The 18,878-nt window shown below is 44.9% G+C and overlaps 1 protein-coding gene across 1 annotated transcript in view; it reads right to left on the bottom strand.

Moving 5' to 3' along the window:
* cacng2a (calcium channel, voltage-dependent, gamma subunit 2a) overlaps positions 1–18,878 on the bottom strand; it is a 359,183-nt gene that overhangs the window by 202,952 nt on the left and 137,353 nt on the right. The window contains exon 3 of the mRNA XM_073033359.1: positions 7,326–7,466. Within this exon, the coding sequence (XP_072889460.1) occupies positions 7,326–7,466 (141 nt within the window). The remainder of the gene's footprint in view (positions 1–7,325; positions 7,467–18,878) is intronic.

Raw genomic sequence — 18,878 nt, 5'->3', positions numbered from 1 at the left:
GTCATTCAGGACAGAGTTAAGGAAAAACTTCTTCTCCCAGAGAGTTGTGGGGGTCTGGAATGCACTGCCTCAGAAGGTAGTGGAGGCCAATTCTCAGGATGCTTTCAAGAAGGAGCTAGATAGGTATCTTATGGATAGGGGAATCAAGGGATATGGGGACAAGGCAGGAAGCAGGTATTGATAGTAGATAATCAGCCATGATCTCAGAATGGCGGTGCAGGATCGAAGGGCCAAATGGTCTACTTCTGCACCTATTGTCTATTCCTACAGTCCACTGTGAAAATCCTACACTCTTCCGTTCTACACTCTCGATGCTCCTACAGTCCACTGTGAAAATCCTACACTCTTCTGTTCTACAACACTCCCCAAGTTCCTACAATACACTGAAAATCCTACATTCCTCTGTTCTACAACACTCTCCACATTCCTACAGTCCACTGTGAAAATCCTACAGACATCTGTTCTGCACTCTCCAGTTTCCTATAGTCCACTGTGAAAATTGTACACTCCTCTGTTCTACAAGAATCTCCACATTCCTAAAGTCCACTGTGGAAATCCTACACTCCTCTGTTCTGCACTCTCCACGTTCCTACAGTCCACTTTGAAAATCCTACACTTCTCTGTTCTACACTATCCACTCGTCCTGGGTGAGGGGGAGCTTAATGGTCGATGTTGTCTTTTTGAACTCCCCACTTTGTGTTTGGGGACGGGCTGGCCTCATCTGTTTACTGGATTTATTCCTTTTCAGCTTTCTCCGCTGGAATCTTTAATAGCATGTGCCTCGAACATAATAAGGACGGGATAAAAGGGAGTGAGGGGAGCAGTAGAAAGATCAGATCAAAGATTAAATTTAGAAGATTAAAGATTGGCTTTATTTGTCACATGCACATCGAAGCTCCTGATTAAGGGTTTCAGCCCGAAACATCGTCACTACCTCCTCCCATAGATGCTGTCTGGCCTTCTGAGTTCTGCCAGCATTTTGTGTTTTTTAAACATACAGTAAAATGCTTCATTCACAATAAATGACAAGCACAGTCCGAGGATGTGCTGGGGGCAGCCTGAAAGTGTCGACAAGCTTCCAGCGCTAACATAGCTTGCCCACAAGTTACCAACCCTAATCCTCTTTGAAAAGCACCTGGAGGAAACAGTGGTTACGTATAAACTCCTCACAGGCAGCGGCAGAATTGAACCCAGTCCACTGTCTGTAAAGCAATATGCTAACTGCCACACTACCGTGAAGTGTGGGGGTGAGGGAGAGCTGAACACACCTCTGGATGCACTCTATTTATCGCTCTTTATTCCACCCACATGTTACTGCTACCTAGTCCCAGTTATTTCTCTCCTACGCAGGTCTGATGAAGGATCCCTGATTTGAAACATCAACTGTTTCCTCTCCACAAATGCTGCCCGACTTGCTGAGTGTTTCCAGCATTTTCCATCATCTGTTTTTATATCAGGTTGTGTCAGTATTTCTACCTGTATACATCTGATTTGTTAGGCAGGTCCTTCTATTAAAAATGCACGATACTGACCAAGAAATTTAATGCAATTGTAACTGCCACCATTAAGCCATATTGACACATCCTATTGCAGACATTCCCTTGGTTCTACTCCTCCACCACCCCCCACACCTTCTCTCCTACCGAACTCAAACTTGCGTCTCCCTTTCCCAGTTTCAATGAGGGCTTACAGAGCTGAAGCATTGGCTCTCTTTTTTTCACAAATGTTGCCTGACCTGCACTTTGTGGTTTGTATCATTGACAGAAACCTAAGATCCAAGGAAGACCCAACACTCTCTGCTAATGTTCTATCTGGCACTCTGACAGATGCAATCAGTCTTGTGAACTGCTGCCTAATTGAAACATTGACATATCGACAGTCTCACACTCACGCTGATAGATCATTCCACATGCCGCACTCGGGCACAAACCCACATTCAATTATTTTGCTGGCCTGACATGTTCAAGGACCAACACATCACTCATTCCCAGTGCCACATGTGAATTGCCTTTCTGTTAGGTCGATTTCTAACTTTGAACACTTCAAAGACTTACATTCAGGATTGTTTAATATAATTTCTGATACACAAGTGTAAAGGAGAATAAAATAATTATTTCTCTGGATCCGATGCAGTGAAAATAAAGCAATAAGAGGAACACAATAATAAAAGAAACTACAATAAATATAAATACATTAGATAGCTTTTATACAGAGATTGATTGTATGCCCATAAAGTGACGCTAGGCACAGGAGTGTCTGTGCATTAGGTGACGGACAGGAAATGATAAAGTTCATCATGGGGTGAAGGGGCAGGTTAGTGGGCGGAGGTGTCAGTCTTACTGCTTGGGGAAAGTAACTGTTTTTGAGTCTGGTAGTCCTGATGGATGCGATCATACCTCGCCCCTGATGGGAACGGGACAAGCAGTCCACAAGCAGGATGGGTGGGATCCTTCATGGTATTGTAGGCCTTTTCCTGGCAGTTTTCCATATACACATGCACACACAGGCTGCCTGCACACGGGCACAAGCATGGATACATTACACATACAGCTGAGCATATACATGCATGTATATGCCATCAGGCTGATCAACACCTCCTCCTGCTACCATCACAACATACATATCACCTAGCGTCACGTTAGGTACGTACAACCAGTCTATGTACACTATATAACAGATACTCATACATTGTGTTTTATAGGACTGCTTTAAAATTGATATTTATTGTGTTTTTAATGTTTATTGTATTTTTATGCTGCATTGAATCTGGAGTTACAATCATTTCGTTCTCCTTTATTGAAGAATGGCAATAAGCAATTGTAAATCTGGAATTTGTGGGCTACAAGCATATCCACACACGAGCCCATAAGTTTGCACACTCATACAAAATTGCACATGCAATCAAACGTGATGTGTGTAGGCACACACAAGCATAGCCACGCAGCCGTGCAGATCTGCAGGTTCACGCGTGCATGCACACACATAAATGGCCATGCATATGTGCATGCATGCACCTACCAAGTGAATACACACACAGAAACATGTTCACGGTCCTGATTTACACATGTACATTGATCAACATGTACACATGCTCATGCGATTTTTCATTTTTAGAATCTTTTTATTGGTACATAATCTACAGCTATAGAATGACACAAAACTTCAACAGATTAATATGTACACAATTAATAAAGCTGAAGAAAAAAAAGCTGATCATAATATATAAAAATGGGGAAAAAAATTTATATATAGGAAAAAGAAGGAAAAAAAAGAACCCCATCTAACTAAGAAAAAAAACCCACTGACTACAAAAAACCCATTAGGAATCAACCCCCCCCCAGAGCAATATGTTTACCCATCATCTAAATGTATAAAGAAAAAGAGTCATCAACCGCCAATTCATATTTAGAAAAAAAATTAAATCGGAAGGAAAACATATAGAATAATTCAAATTAAATGGTAATATTTGGCAAAAGAACCCCATCTTCTCTCAAATTCGAATTGGGGTTCAAAAGTTCTACTTCTAATTTTTTCCAAACTGAGACATAACATTACTTGAGAGAACCATTCAATTAATGTAGGGGAAGAGATATCTTTCTATTTTAATAGAATAGCCATGTCTTGCCAATAACATGCTCTTGCAAACACAGGTGACCTACCCATATACATGCAGACTAGTATATGTGCATACATCCATAAAAGTATTCAGTTGCACATGTTTAAGTATGCACATAGGTTTGTTCGGGCCATTGGGGAAGATTTAAAATAATCCCTCAAGAGGATGGCACCTGGAAGGATGGGGCAGTTGATATATACAAGTAGATGGCAGTGTGTAATGAGACTGTGAGGGAGGATGGGGAGATGAAAGGGCAAAGTTGCAGAGAGTAGGATGAGCTGAAGTGGAACATGGGGGTAAAATGAAAAAGGGAGATGAATTCAGGACTGAAGGTGTTATATTTGAATGCATGTGGTATATGGAATAAGGTAGATCTTCTAGTGTAGTTAGAGATTGGCAGGTATGACATTGTGGGCATCACTGAGTTGTGGCTGAAAGATCATAGTTGAGAGCTTTATGTAAAATTTTATTTTCAGCAGGAGAGAAGGTGTGGTGGGGAGGAGTAGAACAAAGGGAATGTCTGTGATAGGACGAGTCAAGGATACACAGTGAAAGGACTGGCAAGTAGGTAGAGTGGGTTGGCTGGCTCTTTTGGTAAGACAAATGAAATCAAATCCTTAGAAAGAGGTGACATTGCATTGGAAGATATAGAATCCTTGTGCATAGAGTTAAGAAACAGCAAGGGTAACCCTGGTAGGAGTTACATACAGGCCTCTGAACAGTAGCCAGGATGTGGGATATAAATTACAATGGGAGTACGAAAATGCACGTCAAAAGGGCAATGTCATGATAGCCTTAGGGGATTTCAATATGCAGGTTGATTGGAAAATTCAGCTTGATGCTGGATCCAAAAGGGGCAATTCGTAGAAAGTCTACGGGATTTTTTTTTTTTTTAGAAAAGCTTGTGGTTGAGGCCACTAGGAGAAAGGGAATTTTTGATTGGGTGTTGTGTAATGAACCTCATTTGATTAGGAAGCTTAAGGTAAAGGGACCCTTAGGAGACTGATCATAATGTGAAAGAATTCACCCTGTAGTTTGAGAGGGAAAAGATAAGTCAGACGAGTCAGTATTAGAGTGGAGTAAAGAAAGTTATAGAGGCATGAGAGAGGAGCTGGCCAAAGTTGATTGGAAGAGGACATTAGCCAAAATCACAGTAGAACAGCAATGGCTGGATTTTATGAGGGCAATTCAGAAGGTGCAGGATAGATACATCCCAAAGATGAAGAAGTATTCTAAAGTGAAGATGGGGCAATTCTGCTGACAAGGGAAGTCAAAGTCAGCATTAAAGGAAAAGAAAGGGAATATAATATAGCCAAAATTAGTGGGAAGTTAGATTAGGGAACTTTTAAAAACCAACAAAAGGCAAATAAAAAAAAAACAACAAAAATAGAGAGAAGGTGAAATATGAAGGGAAGATAGCCAATAATATAAAAGAGGATACAAAAAGCTTTTTCAGATATAAAAGAAAGGCAAGAATGGATATCGGACTGCTGGAAAATGACACTAGAAACGCAGTAGTATGGGACAAAGAAATAGCAGATGAAATTAATAAGTATTTTGTGTCAATCTTCACCAAGGAAGACACTAGCAATATGCTGGAAGCTGGAGAGTGTCAGGGAGCAGAAGTGAGTGCAGTTGCTATTACTAGGGAGATGGTGCTTGGGTAGCTGAAAGGTCTGAAGTCACCCACACCAGATGGACGACACCCCAGGGTTCTCAAGGAGGTGGCTGAAGAGATTGTGGAGGTATTAGTAATGATCTTTCAAGAATCACTAGATTCTGGAATGGTTCCAGAGGTCTGAAAAATTACAAGCGTCACTCTGCTCTCTAAGAAGGGAGGGAGGCAGAAGAAAGGAAATTGGCCAGCTAGCCTGACTTCAGTGGTAGGGAAGATGTCAGAGACCATTATTAGGAATGAGGTATCGGGGTATTTGGAGGCACATGATAAAATACACAAAGTTAGATTAGGAATGAGGTATTGGGGTATTTGGAGGCACATGATAAAATACACAAAGTTAGATTAGGAATGAGGTATTGGGGTATTTGGAGGCACATGATAAAATACACAAAGTTAGCACGGTTGCCTTAAGGGGAAATCTTGCCTGACCAATCTGTTGCAATTCTTTGATGGAATAACAGGCAGGATAGGCAAAGGAGAATTGCTTGATGTTGCCTACTTAGATTTTCAGAAGGCCTTTGACAAGGTGCTGCACACGAGGCTGCTGAACAAGATAAGAGCACATGGTATTACAGGAAAAACACTAGCATGTATAAAAGATTGTCGGACTGGCAGGAGACAAAGAGTGGGAATAAAGGGAGCCTTTTCTAGTTGGCTGCCAGTGACTGCATGGGTCAGTGTTGGGTGTGCTTCTTGTCACGTGATAGGTCAATGATTTGGATGATGGAATTGATGCCTTTGTGGCCAGGTTTGTGGACGATACGAAGATAGTGGAGGGGCAGGTAGTGTTGAAGAAGCAGAGGGTCTGCAGAATGACGTAGGCAGATTGGAGGAATGGGAAAACATGTGACAGACGGAGTATAGTGTGTGGTCACGCACCTTGGTAGAAGGAATAAAGGTATAGACTTTGTCCTAAGTGGGGAGAAAATTCAAAAATCAGAGATGCAAAGAGACTTGGGAGTGCTTGTGCAGGATTCCCTGAAGGTTCACTTACAGGTTGAGTCAGTGGGAAGGAAAGCAAATGCAACGTTAGCATTCATTTCAAGCGAGCTTGAATATAAGAGCAAGGATGTAATGCTCCTGTTATAGGCATTGGTTATAACCTACTTGGAGTATTGTGAGCAGGTTTGGGCCCTCTATCTAAGCAAAGATGTGCTGGCGTTGGAGGGGGTCCAGAGGAGGTTCATGAGAATGATTCCAGGAATGAAAGGGTTAATGTATGAGGAGTGTTTATTGGCTCTGGGCCTGGACTCACTGGAGCTCAGAAGATTGAGGGGGAAACCTATTGAATGTTGAAAGAGTGGATGTAGAGAGGATGTTCCCTATAGTGGGTGAGTCTAGGGCCAAAGGACACCGCCTCAGAATTGAGAGTTGTCTATTCAGAACAGAGATGATGAGGAACTTCTTTAGCCAGAGGGTAGTAAATTTGTGAAACTTATTGCCACAAACTGCTGCGGAGGCCAAGTAATTGGGTACATTTAAAGCAGAGGCTGATTTTGATTATTAAGGCTGTCGAAAGCTACAGGACAAAAGCAGGAGAATAGGGTTGAGAGGGATAAAAAAGCAGCCATGATGGAACGGAGGAGCAGATGATGGGCTGAATGGCCTAATTCTGCTCCTAGGTATTACGGTCTCATACATGAACACAGATCCAGTATACACACGCGTGCAGAGGTTGGCACACATATGTACATGCATGTGAACGCCAAATGTACATGCACAAGTGTCAGAATTGTGCACACACATGCATTTGCACACTCATGTCTCCATATATTCATACACACATGTGCGCAATTGCACAAATATATGAACACAAGTACATATATATGAACTGGCACATAAATACTCATATACGGGATAAGCACATAATTATAAACACACACACACACATATGCATTATCACACAGATGACCTGCTGTAATTAATTAATTCATTCAGTATGAAACAGGAACAAAGCCAAACCACAAACTTTCCTTTGCTTATTTTTTGACCCAAGTAGAAGATGGTTCGGACATTGGGAAGACCGCTCACCTGCAGAGACGAAGAAGATGCCAGCACTGAGGATGATGTTGTGTCGGGTCTTGTAGAACTCGCTGGCCGCGATGCAGAGTCCACCCATGAAAAGCAGGATGACGCTGAGGATGGGGAAGATGCTGGATGCTCGGACAGCGCCTGCGGTGCGAAGAGGACGGGATTGAGAGAGGGGGCCGGTAAACGGAAGCAAGAGAGGAAAGCAGAGCGGCTTGAAGCCGGGGGGTGGGGGGTTTGATCGGGGAGGAACAGAGTATCCAGGTTGGACAATGGACAGGCGAGTATCACATAGACAATGACAGAAAGAATCACAGACATATAACAGAGAAAGAGTGAGGAAGTAAAGATAAACAGTAAAAAGGGGACATGAAGGTGAAAGTAAACATGAAAACCAAGAAATGCTCAGGGATTTTGCATTCTATTACAAGCCTTGAACAGTCTACCAAGTTAGGGATACAGCATGATTACAGGCCTTTTCTACCCAACGATCCTTGGCTGCCCAATTACACCCATGTGACCAATTAGCCTACTAACTGGTATGTCTTTGGAATGTGAAAGGAAACTAGAGCACCCAGAAGAAACCCATACGGTCACGGGGGTGAGGGAGGGGGTACACGTACAAACTCTTTGCAGACAGCAGTGGGAATTGATCTGACCGAGTAATAGTGTAATGCTAACGACTATGCATTGTATCCTCCCCTCTTTCAACTGCAATATCTATCAAATAAGGTTGTCAAAATGAAAAAGAATAGACCCCTATCCTGTTGAAAGGCTATTGCCTTGAAAGGGTAACACTCTATACAGACCTGGTCAAAACTGCTGAGTACTTACTGAAAGTTTTCTTGTACTTTTGGGTTTCCAGCGTCTGTGGTATTTTAGTTTTGACTCCTTTCCCTCACTTTACTCCACTTTATCCAGTCTTCCCAGGAGTTTGTACAAATAGCCTCTAGTTGGGACTGAGCCAGAGTGAATCGCACTGGATGGCAGGGCAAAGAGTAAGGGGTGGGCTGTTCAGGAATGTGATAATTGCCATGAGCCCTGCACCTGTAGTTGTTAATTATTGTCTCATCTAGAATCATTAATCCCTTGTGCTTCCCGTTTAATTATGTCAAGTCTATTTTGACTGGCACGGGTTTTCCACACACTGTGATTATTTAAAGGGGACTCCTGATTAGCGCTTATTGCAGGGTCTTTGTTTCTTGAGGATGTTTCATCTCGTGGTGTTGCTCAGTTGAGCCACCAATATTCTGACGGAATTCCGATGTATAAGCATTTGTTTCCGTCTCCACACAGGAGTCTGTTATTCTTCCGCACCTGGGTTCAGTTGTTGCCAGCACACAGGTGACAGATAATGGCAGTAAGCCAGGAAGTCTCCGTCCTGGAGCTTATAGATGTGGAGCCATTGAGTACATCAGAGGGAATGGGAAATTAGCTGGGAAAGTGGACAAGGCTCAGGATCCAGTATGATCTTTTGGAATGGTGGAGAACACCTGAGAGGACATGGAGTCACAAAGAGTCACCTCCTGCTCTGATCACTAACCCATGAACATTAATTCCCCTTTGTTACTCACCTGCTGTGGGGCAATTTACAGCAACCAATTAACCTTATTCTGGCTTCTGTCCCCTCCGTTTCCAGTCCTGGTGAAGAGTCCTTGCCCGATACATCGGCTGTTTATTCCCCTCCATACACGTTGCCTGACTTGCTGAGTTCCTCCAGCATTTTGTGTGTGTGGTGCTTTAGATTCCCAGCATCTGCACAATCTCTTGTGCACCAACTGACCTACAACCATACTGCTGTTCTTTGGGACGAGGGAGGAATCCACACAGACGGAGAACATGCAAACTCCACACAGATAGCATAAGAGGCCAGGATTGAACTTGGGTCCCCAGTGCTATGGGGCAGCGCCTCTACTAATTTCATCACTGTGCCACCCACAAGGTCTCCTCTTGCCTTTGTAGCCATGTGCTCCTGTGCAACGACCCACAGAGGAATAAGGAGTAGGGATTTTATTTGTATCTTTATTCAGATTCAGCACATTAATCGGCCCTTCAGCCCAATTAGCCTGTGCTGCCCACTTACACCCGTGTGGCCAATTATCCTACTAACTTGTACATCCTTGGACAATAGACAATAGACAATAGGTACAGGAGTAGGCCATTTGGCCCTTTGAGCCAGCACCGCCATTCAATATGATCATGGCTGATCATCCACAGTCAGTACCCTGTTCCTGCCTTCTCCCCATATCCCCTGACTCTGCTATTTTTAAGATCTCTATCTAAATCTTTCTTGAAAGCATCCAGATAATTGGCCTCCACTGCCTCTCATCCTTCTAAATTCCAGTGGAACGTGTAAGGAAACCAGAGAACTTGAAATAAACCTGTGTGGACTTGGCAATTAGCTGGCAGATGTTTCACCTCCAGTCAAGGTGACATCCTCAGTACGCAGTTGTTGGTGTTTCCCGAACCTGCCCACTGAGGACATCACCTCGACTGGAGATGACGTCTGCCAGCCAATTGCCGAGCTCAGCAAACACTGCAACATCAAACACCTCAACCCGAGCTACCGACATTCAGCACCATCCTAAATATCCAATCTCCTTACAGACAATGGCGGGAATCAAACCCAGGTTGCTGACATGGTAGTAACGTTACGCTACTGTGCTGGGAGGTGAGGCCGGAGTTAGTTGTAAAAGTAAACATTATAAACTTGCACTACTGATGCGGAGAGCTACACGGTAGCTGTGCCCATGATGACGTCACACAGCGCCCAGGGATGGAACCTCCCATGGGATAGGCCGATCTCCAAGCCGGAACATTTCTGATATTCAGTATTCCAAGCTGGGATCAGGGATTTCAAGAGGCTGATTTACAGGTGCAGAGCAGCATTACTAACAGAGCTGACCGCGTGTAGAGGTGAACTGGTAGGGTTTCTCCCACCCTTTGTGCGTGCTGGAAATGGAAACTGGCCAGGGTTGGACATCAGCAGGGCTGAGCACTGTTCTCAGTCCTGAGTGCAGTGTGGGCCATCGAGAGCAGTAAGGTAAGATTTTACCCAAGCTCAGTTCATGTTCCATTGGAAGGAACGAGTCAAAGCTGAACTAAGTGAAGTATAACAGTGTCAAAAGGATCTAATAAGGTGGATAAAGAGAAACGGTTTCCCCTGTTGAGGTTGAGGGTTGTAGGTGAGGGTAATCTGAATAAGAATTGATGCACCATCAATAACTCTCGGAGACGTGAGGCGAGATGTAGGCTTTTATTGGCTGGAAGAAAGAACAAGCAGCAAGTGACCACCACACAACATCCTGGAGACTGAGGAAGGGGCTGTGCCTCCAATCGCCTTTATACCGGGGTCTGTGGGAGGAGCCACAGGAGCAGTCAGCGGGGGGGGGGGGGGGGGGGGGGGCGTGTCCAGACAGGTATATGTAGTTCACCACAAGAACTTCTATCAATATTGGAGCCCGGGCAGTTCTGGGTGACGTCAAAAGGTCCTCAAAACAGGAGGGATGGAGTGGAAAGGTTGAGAGTATAGGACTCGAGGGCACAGCCTCAAAACAGAGGGGTGTCCTTTTAGAACAGAGATGAGGAGGAATTTCTTCAGCCAAAGAGCAGTGAATCTGTGGAATTTGTTGGCACAGATGGCTGTGGAGGCCAAGTGTCTATGTATATTTAAGGCAGAGATTGATGGATTCTTGATTAGACAGGGCATGAAGGGATACGGGGAGAAGGCAGGAGGAAAGTGGATCAGCTATGATGAAACAACAGAGCAAACTCTGGCCTAATTCTGTTCCTATATCTTATGGTCTTAAGGTATTATAACCACATGGATGAAAGAAAACTGAAGGGCTATGTGGGGAAGGAAGGGTTAGTATTCCGCCTTCACTCAAGATGTTCTCTGTTTTCTTAAACTAGGCAGATTGGTAAACTTAGTCCCGGCATAGTTGTAGTTTGAAGGTAGTTTTTATTGTTCACCGACATGTTACGGTATGCAAAGAACTGAGTAAAAAGACAGTACTTCTAGGCATCCTCACAAAAGATAGATTCAAATATTGATTAAAACTCCCTCAGTTTATAAAGGTGCTTCTGACTAATGAATGAATAAATGAACAAGTGACTATAATGGCTGACCTGATGTCAAAGGTCAATTGCTTAGCAACAGAGTAATAAGTAATGAACAACAGCTGTAAACTTACAAGTAGGCAGTGAAATCTAGTAGCTAGAAATAAAATAGCAAACCAAATTGGGGGGGGGAAACAGAAAGATTGATATTAGAGTAGGCTAAACAGTAGGTTTGTACTGTGCTGTAATGTTCTAAGTTCTATGTAAGTTTTTTTTACACATTATGTGTTAGATGTGCACAACGCACCTCCATGGGTGACAGAGACAGATACCTTCGGGACATTTAACAGATTCTTATAAAGGCACATGGATGATAGAAAAATGGAAGGCTAGGGTTAGATTGATCTTAGAGTAGGTTAAAGGATCAGGACAACATTGTGGGCTGAAGGGCCTGTACTGTTCTATGTTCTATGTGGGAATGATTAGCAATTTTTACTGCATTACAGCACTGAGGGCCTGTTGGGGCTTCCACAGAACACACACACAGAAACAGGAGGCCGTCGATCTGTGCCAGCTCGTTCTGCTGTTCAACCTCCTCATCGCTGATCAGATCGATCATCAACTGATCATCGCTGATCTCATCAACTGAGTTGGGACCAACTCAGTTCACCCAGGATCCCTGAATACACTTCCTGCCTTGTTAACGATCTGATGATAAGAATAAGCTTTAAAGAATAGCTTTGTTGACTTTATTTGTCACAAGTACATCAAAACCTACCGTGAGATGCGTCGTTCAGTGTCAAATCAAATCAGCATAGATTAAGCTGGGCAGCCTGCAAGTGGCCACACACTCCTGCCCCACACAGGAATAGCACATTGTGTGCATGCTAACTTTGGACTGTGGGAGGAAACCAGAGCACCCGGAGGAAACCCACGTGGTCACGGGGAGAACGTACAAGCTCCTTATAGGCAGCTTCGGGAATTGAACCCCGATCAGTGAAGGCTGGAGCGGTGAATCCATGATATCAGGATGTGCATTACCTTCCACTCTGGTACATACAGTGGTAGGGTGGCAGGATGGAGATACAACCCTACGAAGGAGGCATAAGGCTTTCTTTCCATCAACTAGCCTGCAGGTCCCCCTTGGTTGAGGTGTGGCACATGCTTAGCCCCCTGCCCAGGTCACACAAAGCCATGGGAGCAAGTGGTGGATGGTTGTATCACCAATCCTGGTTATAACCATATAACCATATAACAATCACAGCACGGAAACAGGCCATTCCGGCCCTCCTAGTCCGTGCTGAACTCTTAATCTCACCTAGTCCCACCTACTCGCACTCAGCCCATAACCCTCCACTCCTTTCCTGTCCGTATACCTATCCAATTTTACCTTAAATGACACAACTGAACTGGCCTCTACTACTTCTACAGTAAGCTCATTCCACACAGCTATCACTCTCTGAGTAAAGAAATACCCCCTCGTGTTTCCCTTAAACTTTTGCCCCCTAACTCTCAAATCATGTCCTCTCATTTGAATCTCCCCTACTCTCAATGGAAACAGCCTATTCACGTCAACTCTATCTATCCCTCTCAAAATTTTAAATTCCTCGATCAAATCCCCCCTCAACCTTCTACGCTCCAATGAATAGAGACCTAACTTGTTCAAGCTTTCTCTGTAACTTAAGTGCTAAAACCCAGGTAACATCCTAGTAAATCGTCTCTGCACTCTCTCTAATTTATTGATATCTTTCCTATAATTCGGTGACCAGAACTGTACACAGTGGTTATGCAACCACTGCCACCAGGTAGACAATCTCTGAAGAGCATTGATCATGGCTGGGGTCACATCTGTGTTGTGAAGACTCTGCCCAGAAGGCGGCAATGGCAAACCGCTTCTGTAGAAAAACTTGCCCAGAGCAATCGTGGTCATGGAAAGACCACGATCGCTCACGCCATCCGACACGGCACATAACGAACGACCAAACATTCAGCGGAGTGCTTTGTTTGCGTCAAAGCAAACCGATGAGGATTGTGGTGGGGGCGTCCCACACTTCCGGCGCCATTGTAGCAAACCCACAACTCACTAACCCTAACCTGTAGGCCCTTGAAATGTGGGAGGAAACCGGAGCACCCATAGGAAACCCAGGCCGTCATGGGGAGAATGTACAAATTCCTTACAGGTAGTGGCAGGATTCGAACTCTGATTTAACATGCTGGCGCTGTAACGGTGTTACGCTAACTGCTGCGCTGTCATGCTGCCCCACGGCATATAGAAGAGGGTTCAGTAAGAACTATGGAATGAATGTCTCAGGTCTTGGAATCTCGTTTCCCGGTTCCGATGAAGTATTGACTCTGTTTCTCCTTCCAGGGATGCTGTCCGACCTGCTGAGTGCTCCCAGCATCTTCTGATTTTATTGCTAACGTCTGAAAATTTTCTTCATGATCTTCACTTTCAGCTTCAACGGGAACCTCTTAAAGTGACTTGGATGAAAAAGAGAATGAAATTTTCAGGAGGGTGGGGAAGGGCAGCTAGGCGGGCGAATTAAACAGCTCGTTCAAGGACGTAGCACAGCAACGAAGGGACGGGCAGCCTCCCAATGTGCTGTCTGTTCAAATAATGGTGTACTGTATTCAGGTAACAACTTGAGTTGTTAAATTGGCCAGGTGGAAACTCAGTTCAGTTCTGCTTTGGTTGTAACCATAAGACCATAGACCACTGACATAGAAGAAGAATTAAGCCATTGGTCTATCAAGTCTGCTCTGCCATTCAGTCATGGCTGATTTATTACCCCTCTCAACCCCATTCTCCTGCCTTCTCTCAGTAACCTTTGACACCCTTACTAATCAAGAACCTATCAACCTCCACTTTAAATATACCCAAAATGATTTGGCCTCCACAGCTGTCTGTGCCAATGAACTGCACAGATTTACCAGCTTCTGGCTAAAGAAATTCCTCCTCATCTCTGCCCTCAAGGGATGCCCTTCCATTCTGAGGCTGTATCCTCTGGTCCTAGGCTCCCCCCACTACAGGAAACATCTTCTCCACATCCATTCTATCTAGGCCTTACAATACTTGATTGCTTTCCCCCACTCATTCTTCTGAACTTGAGCGAGAATGGGCCCAGAGCCATCAGGCACTCTTAACATTCCAGCATGAGTCCCATGTGGGCTGGGGCTGTGTGCCAAGTGTTGGGACACATTGAGTGTTTTGTTGTCAGATAGTCCAGAACAAACAGCAATGGTTGGCCTTGAGACAAGCACTCTCATTAGCGGCAGTCGAGTGAGCTGACTCCTTGCGGTGAGTGAGGTAACCGAACCAGATAGATTGTCTATCTGTCTTGAAATTCAATCGCAGGCATTCCAGACATGTATTATTCAATCAAATGTTGTCCCCTGGTGTAGACCACACCACATCCTCACATTTCCTCTCTATGCTGACTCCACCAGGTAAGCAGGAGCGGTGGGACAATAGATTCCTAGCCTGCGGCTTATCTAGACTCTGGGCCAGGAGGAGGCCATTCGCTGTTGTACCTTTCAGTTGGACCACTAGCTCACTTCCGTTAACCTGTCCTTGCCCTGTAATTTGCAACACTCTTGCCCAGTGAGTGCCTCAGAGCCCAAGCCAATGTACTGCAGTCGCTGGAATTCTGAAATGATGTAAAAAATGTTGGAAGTACTCAGCCGGTCGGGCAGCATCTGCGGAGAGTGAAACAGAGGCAACGTTTAAGGTCAAGGACCTCTGGTCATTGAGCTGTGTAACCTTTCCTTCTCTATCCACAGGTGACGCCTTGTCCACTGGGCACTTCCAGTGTTGTGTAAAGAGCTCCAATTGACTGCTCTGACTACAGTCAGAGTCACACCCCCAATGTTGTGTGAAGATGCTCACTTATCTCACAGCCTGACTCTAGTTTTGAAGTTGTGTCCGTCGGTTTTGAATGCTCATTCATTGAGGAGATGGTTTACCAGCCTCATCCCATTGAATCCTTGGACCATTCGATAAGATCATTGCTCAGTCTTCTGTGGAGGTCAGTCACTTCAAGCTTCCTCATTTAACTCTTCATGTGCTGGTACTGGTCTGGTGAATCTGAGCTTTATCCAAGGCAAGTAACTCTTTCCTGAGCGTTAGGGCTTTTCTGATGGGTGATATCTCTGTTGCCCAACACTGAAATGAAGCATTGATTGAAGATCTGCAGGGCTTACCCCGCAGTTGTATCTCACAGACCTAGCACCTTCGCCTCCAACCCAACATCGATTTCTCTGACTTTGGATCATTTCTCTTCCTCCCCTTCTCTCTTTTCCCATTCCCCATACTGGCTCCGCTGTTACCTTCTCTTCTCATCGCTCGCCTACCACTTCCTTCTGATGCCCCCCCACCTTCCCTTTCTCCCATGGTCCACTCTCCTCTCCTATCAGATTCCTTCTTCTTCAGCCTTATCTTTATATTATCCACCTATGATTGGGCGGGATGGTAATATAGTGGTTAGCACGACACTTTACAATAGAGGAGACCCGGGTTCGATTCCCATTGCTGCCTGTAAGATGTTTGTACATTCTCCCTGTGACCATGTGGGTTTCCTCTGGGAGATCCAGTATCCTCCCACAGTCCAAAGACCTACTGATTGCTAGGTTAATTGGCTATTGCAAATTGTCCCATGATTACGCTGGGATTACTGGGTGGCATGACTCAAAGGGCCAGAAGGATTTAAGATATATTCCCATGCTATCTCTCAATAAATAAAAAAAATACTCCCAGCTTCTCACTTCATCTCTGCTCCCCCGCCCACCCTCCTTCCCTCTCACCTACGCCCTGCTAGCTTGTACTCCTTCCCCTCCCCCACCTTATTTTGGCTTCTTCCCCCTTCCTTTCCAGTTCTGACAGGGGGGGGGGGGAGAGAGGGAGGGGAGAGAGGGGGTGAGGAGAGAAAGGGGGAGAGATGCTGCCTGACCTGCTGAGTTTCCTCAGCATTTTGTGCAGAGTTAAGTTCCCTATACTTTGAACCATAGTAGAGGAGTATCAGATTCCTTCTTCATCAGCCCGTTTCTTTTACCGCCCACCTGGCTTCCTTCCGGTAAAAAAAATTCCTTCCCCCCCTCCCCTTTTCTTCTGTTCCCCACACTGGCCTCTTACCTCTTCTCACCTGCCTGGTGCCCCTCCTTCTTCCCTTTCTCCACTCTCCCCTCCAATCAGATTCCTTCCTTTCCAGCTCTTGACCTTTCCCACTCATCTGGCTTCACCCATCACCTTTTAGCTTGACCTCCTTCCCCACCTTTTTATTCTGGCATCTCCCCACCCCACCCCCTTCCATTCCAGACCTGATGCTAGGTCACAGTCCAAAACATCAACCATTTATTCCTCTCCATGGATGCTGCCTGACCTACTGAGTTCCTCCAGCATTTTGTGTGCTACCTTGCACCCCTATTGTCCGACTGCACAGCAAGTGTAAGACTACATTCTGCATTCTATTATTACTTTTCCTTTGATGTACTGATGTGACAAGTATGGATGACGTGCAATCAGAGTTTTAAACTGTTCCTCAGTTCATGTGTCAATAATAAACTATTTCGCCAATGTTACCAACTTATCTCCTTTTTCCAAGGATGCTGAGGGAGGATTACTGGTCTGGCATGTGAACACACCTTGCACGAGAACATCAAAAGTAGCAAGAATAGGCCCTTGAGTTCTCTCCATCTTTGTCGTTCTGATCCCCTTATTGACCTCAATTTGAAAAAAAAATTCAGTGATGCAGTAGAGAGGGTGCTGAAGAGGTTTATCAGGATGCTGCCTGGTTTAGAAGGGGGTGTGTGCTATCATAAGAGTTTGGATTGTTTCCTGTGGTGCGCTGGAGGCTGATGGGAGATCTGATAGAGATTTACAAGATTATGACAGGCACAGATAGAGTGGACAGAGAGTATCTGTTTCCCAGGGTTGAAATGTCTAATACTAAAAGGCATGCATTCTGAGGGGGGTAGGTTCATGGGGAATGTGAGGGGCAAGTTTTTTTTACTCAGAGTGGTGGATGCCTGGAATGTGCTGCCTGGTATGGTGGTGGAGGCAAATGCATTAGAGGCTTTTAAGAGAGGTTTGGATAGACACATGGATGTGAGGAGGATGGAGGGATATGGACATGGAGTAGGTAGGAAGGATTAGTGTTTGGGTACTTTTGATTTGCTTTTTAGCTGGGTCAGCACAACATTGTGGGCTGAATGGCCTGTTCCTGTGCTGTACTCTTCTATGTTCTATATTCTAGAGCCCCCACAGTCCTCTGATGTTTCTAACCCTTGGGGGCTGAATGGCCTAATTCTGCTCCCACGTCTTGAGGAAAGAAATTTCTTTTCATCATCTTAAACGGCTGACCCCTTTACATGGGAATAAGCCTCTTGGTTCTGATGCTCCACATCTCAGCATTTAGTACATTTCTGTGTTGCAATGAGGTGACCTCTCACTCATCTGAACTTCAATGAGTATAGACCTACCTTCTTCAATTAGTCTCCCTTGGACAACTTAGATATCAGTCCTGTAAATTTTCACTAAGGTGAACTTGTTCCTCCTTAAGTATAAAGAACAAATGTGGTTTCACCAAAACCATACCCATTCACAATAGGACTTCATCATTCTCTACACTGTGTTCCTGAGCCAAGTTCAGATTTATTGGCAGTTGGGTTAGGTTAGTTCTTGAGGCTGGAAGGATCCCACAATCTACATGATGAAAGGAATGGTCTGTGGTATTCCCTAGACTCCAGTTCCCAGATGAGAGTATATGGGGGAAGGATTTGAACCCACAACTGTTTGACACAGAGGGATCACTTCGGTAAAAGTTTGTTTCATCTTCTGTTGGGGATGGTTTGATTAATAGAGTCATAGAGTACTACAGCACTGAAACAGGGCATTCAACCCATTTAGTTCATGCCAAACTATTATTTTGCCAAGTCCCAATGACCAGCACCAGACTATACCTCTCCATACTTCTCCCATCCAAACTTCTCTTAAATGTTGAAATCAAAACACTAGCATCTCGATTCACACTCTCACCACCCTCTGAGCACATTTTTCCAGCTGGTCCAGATCTCACTGCAAGTTTTGAAAACCTTCCTTGCTGTCCAGTACCAATCTCGGTGTCATCTACGAGGGCTGTGAGTGGGTGGGGGTAGGAGGAGGAGGAGTAATCAGAGGGGCACTGAAAGAGCAACATTTAAGATGGCATCCGTGGGCCTGACTGGGACCAGGAGTGGAAACTGGGGCTGACGGGACAATGCCCACGTGCCACCTTTTGGCTACAATTCCATTCGGGGATTGGGGTCCCAACTGTTTATCAATGCACTTCTCCAGCCTTTATGAGCTTGCAACCCACACGGTTGGCCTTTGGCTAATGGACAGACGTCCAACCAGTGGTCAGCTCTCACCAACAAGCAAACAGTATCAGTATTGATTAGTATAGATGAGTACACAATGGCTAGCATGGGTGCAGTGGGCCGAAGGGCCTGTATGCCATGGGAAGG

The sequence above is a fragment of the Hemitrygon akajei genome, chromosome 31 (assembly GCF_048418815.1).
Source record: "Hemitrygon akajei chromosome 31, sHemAka1.3, whole genome shotgun sequence".
Classification (NCBI taxonomy): Eukaryota; Metazoa; Chordata; class Chondrichthyes; order Myliobatiformes; family Dasyatidae; genus Hemitrygon; species Hemitrygon akajei.
Note: the sequence above shows the minus strand (reverse complement) of the source record. Positions and strands in the feature narration are given on the sequence as shown.